An 8,358-nucleotide genomic window follows, 5' to 3' on the forward strand; every position below is an offset into this window, starting at 1 on the left:
AGAGTTGCTTCATGATGTCTCCAACTAAACTTATAAGTGTCTTTCATTAGTCTTCTTCTTAGTCTTTTATTCATATTGAGTGTTAACTAGCAATATACGAAACCTTAATTACCCACCAACTCAATGCAATCTTGTAATTTGGCCCGAAGGATTGCCTTGTCAGCATGTTGACAATGTCATCATCGGTAAACATCTTTTTATAAGACTTGTTGTGTACCATTTTTCCTCCATCCATGGCCAAGGATAACTCTTCACCAAGGTCATCCTCCTCCCCAATATTAGAAGAAATCTCAATGGTCACATGACAATTCTCCCTTGGTAGTGTGCATTTTTGATGACATGTATCCACCTTGAGTTGTTATTTCTCTTGAATCATTACTTGTATCTTCATTGTGTGTGCTCCAGTTTTTTCAAACTTTACATTTCGACTAACATAACATTATCTCCAACTTATTCTAATCAAACTTTATACCTTTGGACATTCTTTGAAAATCCAATAAAGAAAAATTTATTTGTCTTTGGATTTAACTTCTCTTGCATTACCATGAGTTAAAGTTCTTGTATTAAGAACTCATTTCTTACTCAATTCTTACAAGCCTTTGAGACCAGGCCTCAGATGCTAAAAGATTGATGTATATTGAGTCAAAGAGAGGGATTTGAAGCCTCGCAAAAGCGGAGATAATAACTAAACATACTTGTGAATTACCTTATAGAGATTACACATCATTATTATTTATTAATTCCATTACAACTAAAGTACATTGCTCACCAGCAATGTTTCATCTCTTGCCTTCCAAACATAACATTTTCTATTATGCTTCTTTAGAAGTCATTTCTAAAGTGTCCTTCCTTTTAACACTGGAAGCACTTCACATTTTCTTCAATCTTCAACATATACTTTAAACTCTTACTGCTCTGCATTCTTTCTCGTGATGTTATTTATGTCTTCTCCATTGTCTTCTTGTCTACAATCTGTCATCTTGTTTTGTTCCTTGGAAATGAAGTAGTTCGTACTTCTTCCACCTCAAAATTGGTAATCATTCATACCAATAAGAATTACAACTTGGATATCTTTTGAATACCTCTCTAGAACTTGTCAATAATTCTCGAAGGATCATCCAATCTCTTCAGCTTTCTCTCCTCTCGAACAACCTCGCTCTGATACCACTTGTTAGGATACCAGGAGATGAAGTATTCCTTAATGCAAGAACAATAACAACATTGACCAATTAAGGAAACGAAAGAAATCAAATTAAAAATGCAAACACAAGATTTATAGTGGTTTGACCAAATGATGCTGTAACATTCACTTTTGAAGCACAAAAGAGACTCTCAACTTTATTATCAAGATTGTTATAGTAGTATTATAATGATTATATTATAATGAAAGCTTACACAAAACTCACAAGGAAGCAATGCTCTTAAGGAAAAGACTTGACTTTTTGAGGTGTCCGACTACAGTTTTAAATAAGCATTAATTAGTTCAATATCAATATTTTGTTCAAATTTCTCAAAGAGCTTCCAAAATATTTTTACAATATTTTCTAATTGTATTTCCATAACAAAAGATATAATTTCTTTTTATGATAATTTTATTTCCTAATATAAAGATTATAGGAAGATATAGTTTTCTTTTATATTAAATATACATTTTCCTTGTACTAAGATTATGTAGTATGAATATACATATTTGTGATATTGTAAATCTATTCTCAACACCACACTCTAGTCTCCAATATTGAGTTAGTGTTTGTTTGTGCGTGTTTGTAGATGGAAGATAAACCTAACATGTCTCTTATATTTTCTACTTGTGATCATTTCATGAATGCGATGCCCAGTTGCTAGTGAATGAGGGTGATGAAAAGTAAAAAAAAAATATTTAAAATATTAATAATTGATCTTTAAAAAATAAAATGGATAAGATGGCAACGTGATATAAAATACTCGTTACTATTTCATAAATAGCTAATACACTACTATTATTATTTTTCAACAGCGACATTAATATGATATCATAGATAAATTGTGTCTCTATTTCCTCCTATTTTATTATTGTTATCATATTTTAACTCATTTAATATATTTGTAGTAAGTGTAAAAGTAATTCCTAATATCATGAAATATCCCTAGTTCAATTGTCCCTTATAACTTTTTTTTAATTAAAGTTGAGGTTAAAGTTGAGGTCATATATTCCTAACTTTTATATATATATATATATATATATATATATATATATATATATATATATATATATATATATATATATATATATATATATATATATATATATATATATATATATATATATATATATATATATATATATATATATATATATATATATATATAATTTACACATTTTATATGTTTAGATCCAATGTATTCAATATGCCAGCACATTTTTTGGAATATGAATATTCAACCCAAAGTGAAATAAGTTATTCAAATTAATTATTGGTGTTAGGTTTGAATTTTAAGTTAATTTGTATTATTTTCACCAATAAGTGTAATTTTGGTAACATATTTTAAATTAATAATATAATTAAATAAAATGATTTAATCCTTATTATAATAAAATATCACTGTATAAAATTGATATTGATTACCTAATTATTAACATTATATAATGTGTTCATAGAATAATTATAATTAAATTAAATTAAATATTTTTATGTAATAAATATTTTAGTGGTTATAAATATCAAATTAGTTGTATTCATTATGAAATATTAGATAGTAGTTAAACTATAAATGTTATACATTAATATTTTGAGTGCTTTACCAAGTTGAAAATAGTGAAAAATAAATAAATAAATGATATACTTCTAGCTAAATATATTTTTTCTTAAAATTTAATGATATTAATACTGTTAAAGTGTCTCAATATACCAGCACAATATTTTGAATGAAATTCCAAAAATACATCATTATTGTGAAGAAGTATTTGTTTGGGGTTGTAGTTCTAAAATGGAACCCTAGCTATATTTGGGTAGGTTTCAAGTTCTACATTGATGACAATTGGATATTACACATACTATTTAGAAATACATTATTTTTTATATGTTTTCTATAAATTTCAATTTATATCTTAGTTTTTTATATATAAAAAAATAAAAGATAATTGAGGATGTAACTATTATATTCAGAGATTACATAAAGTAAATAATAAAGGGAAAATCTAAATAAAAAAGATCTCATTAGTAAAAGCTCGCATACATAGAAAAAGAATGCAAATATTCATACCTTAATTCAAAGGTAATAAAATTATTGGGAGAAATAAATCAAAACCCCAATGTTGGGACACTAACACACCACAAACATAGAGTTATCACTCAATACACATTTTAAAAAATTCATAGCATTATTTGAGAACTCTTCAATGTAATAAAATCACATATGTTTTACTTTATTTATTTCTTCATATTTCCCTTATTTTTATTTCATAAAACATATGTTTACCATGATACACAATCTCATATCATTGTATATAAGAACCAAAAATAATAATGGGACTTCTCACTTTGTTTGTGCTACCAATCCATGACAAAGAAGCCGAAACCGCTGCCACATGATTCATTATTTCCTCAACAATCAATGTAAATGACTTAACTTCTCCGACGTTAGTGAAAGAAAGTGTGCTCGGTACAACTCGTATTGTGAATGTAGGCGGAGTAAGAATCTTGGCGATGTATGTAGATCTTAATGATCCAACATTGATAACTCTCCTATTAACGGAGACATTAAAAGAAGTATTTGACGGAACGATGGGGAAGGAAAATGAAGGCAAGTTAAGATTTAAAGAAGTTTTACTCCCATAATGAGTGCAAGCGATTTTGTCACCCGTAATAAGGCTCAACTGTTTGTTGGTGTAGTTTTGGCCACACAAGAACTGCACATAGTCAGCTAGATTGGCATCATACACAAGGCCAGGATTAATGGCACCTACAGGGTTTATTAGGCCTGCTCCATAACCAAATTCTAGTGACTGAGTTGTCCTTGCACTCATCTCGGAGGCTGTAAAAGAATTGTTTAGGTTCAAATGTGAAACAATTTGATAATGCTTCTAAAAAGATTAAAACATGTTCTAATAAATAAATGAGTTAGGAAATGTCATTATACCAGTGGTTATAAGTGCAGATTTTATAGCAGCCGGAGACCATGATGGATGGAAGGATTTGACATAAGCGGCTGCAGCAGAAGCATGTGGGCATGACATTGACGTACCTGATAGGATGTTATATGACACCCTTCTCGAATCAAGCATTGAAAATGAAGGAGAATTGTTATGTGTCCATGCTGCCAAGATTCTAACACTAGGCGCAGACAAATCTGGCTACAATCATTGAAAACAATTGTATAATTTCTTTGAAATATTGTTTTAATAATATTTTTATATAAATAAATAATTATAACTTAATTGAGCAATATTAGGGTTCATCTTTAACAATATGACAGTACAAGAGGAATAACTATACAACCTTAAGAATTTGAGGTGTTATACGATTTGGTCCCCTCGATGAGAAGGATACAGTATATGGTGCAAACTGATCAAATGTTTCATGACTTTTAAATATGCTTGCAGTTGGAATACTCCTGTTTTAAAAAATAAATCAATGAAGGAAATTATAATATGTTTTAATGAACATCTAGTGAAGTATTATCATAAATACCTTGGTCTGACCAAATATCTCATGAGTTCGAATGACTCCCTGTTTCCAACAAAAAGTGCCGGGAGAGCAAATGTCCTATAATCGACAGCGATATCATTGCCTCGTATCACCATACCAGTTGCACCAGCAGTTAAGGCTGCGTCCCCTACATTGTATTCATCACAAATGACAATCTTACCTTTTACAAGTCTAGCATCTAGTGACTTTGTGTCTAGGCAAAGTCTGCATTTGATGAGATTTAATTTGTTAATTAATTACTGAAATAATTAGTTTCTTAATAAAATAACTATTGAAATTAAGAAAGTTAAACTATTTCTTTCACAATCTTAGATTTCAAAAACAATAAAAAAAATGAAACATCATGAAACTTCATTGAGGATATTTGGAAACTAGTATTTTATCAATATTATGCATTTGAAATTGTGATTACAAAACTCATTTTACTATTATTTAGTTCAGTAATTATAAGATTCATTTTTAAAACTAATTAATTAAAATTCAGTAATTACTTATCATACAAGTTTTATTGTTAAAAAATATTATGAGATTATACAAGTTTATAATTAACTTTGTAAAAATGAATCTGTATGAGCAAAATAACAGCAAGCAAGCAAACCAAGTAATTTTTTCTATTTATTTGCATTTGAAATTGTAATTACAAATTAAAGTGTGGAGATGTCAAATATTGAATGTTTGTCAATTAAATAGAGAAAACTAATTCACTGTAAATATTTAATTATTTTGATTGCCTCTTAATCAAAGATATAAATTTATTTGAGGTTTTATAAAGAGAATTTTTTTTATTAGATGACGCCCTATCAATTTCAGATATAATACATGAATAGAGATTGTGAACCATTATAAATTAAGTTTTTTTATGATTTCAACTAGAGCCATATTAAAATAATCATTTCACCTTTTTAAGAAATAATATTACAATAACAATTTTGCTTAGTTCTTCTAAACAAAATTAAGATTAAAAGAGGAAACATTAGTTGTAAAACATCAATTTAAGAATTATATTAACTTAAAAAAATGTTTTTGTAAAATAAAGTTACCCTCTCAGTTTTTAATATGTTATTTCAGAGTTTTATAAGGCAAAGTCCAATATAACCACTCAAATATCAATGGTGAAAATCATAATTTTCATAAAAAAAAATGTAATATTAATATTAAACAAAAAAAACAAAGAATTATAACTTGTTAATAGTATACCAATAATAATAATACCTAAAATGTTTTATCACTATCGAGTAATTAGATTTAAACCATACTAAATTGAGAAATATTAAGTAAAAAAACTATGTAGTTTGTTTTAAATTAGTTTTAAACTATTTTAAAGTTTATAAAAATAATATTAAAAATAATTAAAACAGTTATATTGATTTGATTATATTATTTAACCAAAATTTAAATCGATTATAAAATAAATATTCGATCATATAATAAACTGATTGATTGGATATAACAAACCATTCAATTGGAAATTGGTTTTTGTATTTATTCTTCCAAAATGGTTTACAGTTTAAAGGCATGAATATGCTATAATAGTTTTTCCGAGGGTTACTAATTTGATAATCAGTTTTTTCAGATGATTTTGTGTCTTTGTTTTTATTTTCACGTTTTGTGTCTTTTTTTCTACAATCTCACCAAATTAGACTAAAATCTATTAAATTAGACTTTTATATTTTCTTTATTTATATAGTTAGCTTTCATTCATTTAAAACCTAATTAATTTAACTTCTCAGGTTTCCTTAATATAATTCTCTTAAACTATATAATTTTAAGTATATATAAATTTTCTACTTAAATTGTGTATTCTTATCACTTCTTAAAATTCGTATATTTATTTTATTTTAATAAGGATATCCGTGAATCATTTCGATTAATATTGTTACCCGTAATAATATATAATACATATAATCTTTATAACCCACACAAAAATAAAATCCTGGATTCGCCTTTAGTGATAATATCTAGGTAAACATTTTTAGAGAATAAATTAACAGTCATGCATGATAACTAAGTAAATACCTCGATGTATTACGAGAAACCATCTCTCTTATATTTGGAACATCACCGGCATACACCAAAGTGGAGAAATTAGTCTCATCAAACGCATTCAATGTAGTTCCCTGCATTCGAGAGATAAATTAATGAAATCAATAATACAAAATAAAATAAAAAAATCTTGTATCCATGTTGTGCATGCAATTGTGTGCCTAAGTAAAAAAATAAGAAATGATAATGAAATACTATACCACAAATGTCTGGGCATTACCCAACTTCAAATAGGTGACTATCTTTCGATCAGTGGAACTTGCTGCGACGGTAAGAACCCATGGAGAAATATTCTCGACAGTTCCATGTTCAGGACCACCGTTTCCCGCAGAACATATCGTCATAATTCCTTTTCTCATTGCTTGAAAACTCCCAACAGTTATCGAATCCTTCAAATAGTTTGCATTAATACCTGTTCCCATTGAAATTGATATTATGTCAACCCTATCTTTGATGGCATCCTCAAATGCGTCAATGATGTCGATGTCCTCAGAACCATCAGTCCAAACTACTTTATATACCGCAATCCTCGAAGAAGGGACTCCTCCTCGTGCTGTACCTTGTCCAAGACCATAAAAGTTCGCCGAACTAACAAGATTTCCGGCAATGATTGAAGCTACATGAGTTCCATGACCAATGGTATCTCTTGGAGAAATAATATCCTCTTGGGAGAATTTGCCATTTCTTCTGTAGTACCTTGCTCCAATTATTTTGCTGCATTAATTGAGATATATAATAATATCATCTTGTACTATAAAATTTGAATTATTTAATATTTTAAAATGTTATAAATGATAATATAAGATTGTTTTAAATTTGTTTGAGTAGTTTGTTTGATAATTCAAATAAAACAAGTCCTTACTTGTTACATTTGAAATTCCGTAGCCCATGACACAATCCCTTCCATTTGCTCGGCGGCGATCTCATTCCAACATCACTAAAGCTATCTAATTCTGGCCAAATTCTAGAATCTATTACTCCAACAATGATGTTGCTCTCAACCTTTTTCACTCTGCTAACCGTTTGAGAAAATTTCAAAAAGTCCCATGATTTTGTAGTGTGCATATGATTTTTTCTATTTGGAAACACTGATACAACTTCTTCCATTGCTGATCATTCAATTAATTGATTAATAAAATGGACTTAACATGATTTAATTTGTTATAAAGTTAGTTAATTATTTTTTAACTAATTAATTATCTTACCAGAAATCCGGTGAACCTCATCATTGGTCAATAGGGCAACAAAACCATTGAAAATACTTTTGTAACTGTGAATAAGTGATGTCGATGAGTTTCTACAGAAGAAAACAAAAATGAAATAAACAGCTTAGTCATAAAAGTGATGTGATTTGTATTAATAACAAAAGAAGAATATTTAAAAAACAGTTATTAGTAATATTACATGTGAAGAGCTTTTTCTAGAAATCTTGAATGCAAGATAGGTGTAGGGATGTCTGAGGTCGGATTCTAGTCTCCCATGTACACTATATATTCCTGTATAAACATAATAACTAGTTTATTTTGTACATATAAAAATTGTTTTGTTGATAAGATGTGAATGATTATTTAAACATACTTTATTTTTGAATCATGAATGGTGTCTAATGTATATTTTTTATGAACTA

At 28.0% G+C, this 8,358-nt stretch overlaps 1 protein-coding gene across 1 annotated transcript; it reads right to left on the reverse strand.

Moving 5' to 3' along the window:
• Positions 1-1,086: 1,086 nt before the first annotated feature.
• LOC124939386 (cucumisin-like) lies at positions 1,087-7,838 on the reverse strand. The gene is made up of 8 exons (XM_047479865.1): positions 7,594-7,838; positions 6,932-7,445; positions 6,705-6,805; positions 4,671-4,892; positions 4,479-4,593; positions 4,120-4,333; positions 3,521-4,014; positions 1,087-1,197 (listed from the first exon to the last, which is right to left on the reverse strand). The coding sequence occupies exons 1-8, from the start codon at positions 7,836-7,838 to the stop codon at positions 1,087-1,089; spliced, it is 2,016 nt and encodes a 671-aa protein (XP_047335821.1).
• Between the last annotated feature and the right edge of the window lie 520 nt (positions 7,839-8,358).

The sequence above is a fragment of the Impatiens glandulifera genome, chromosome 5 (genome assembly GCF_907164915.1).
Source record: "Impatiens glandulifera chromosome 5, dImpGla2.1, whole genome shotgun sequence".
NCBI lineage: Eukaryota > Viridiplantae > Streptophyta > Magnoliopsida > Ericales > Balsaminaceae > Impatiens > Impatiens glandulifera.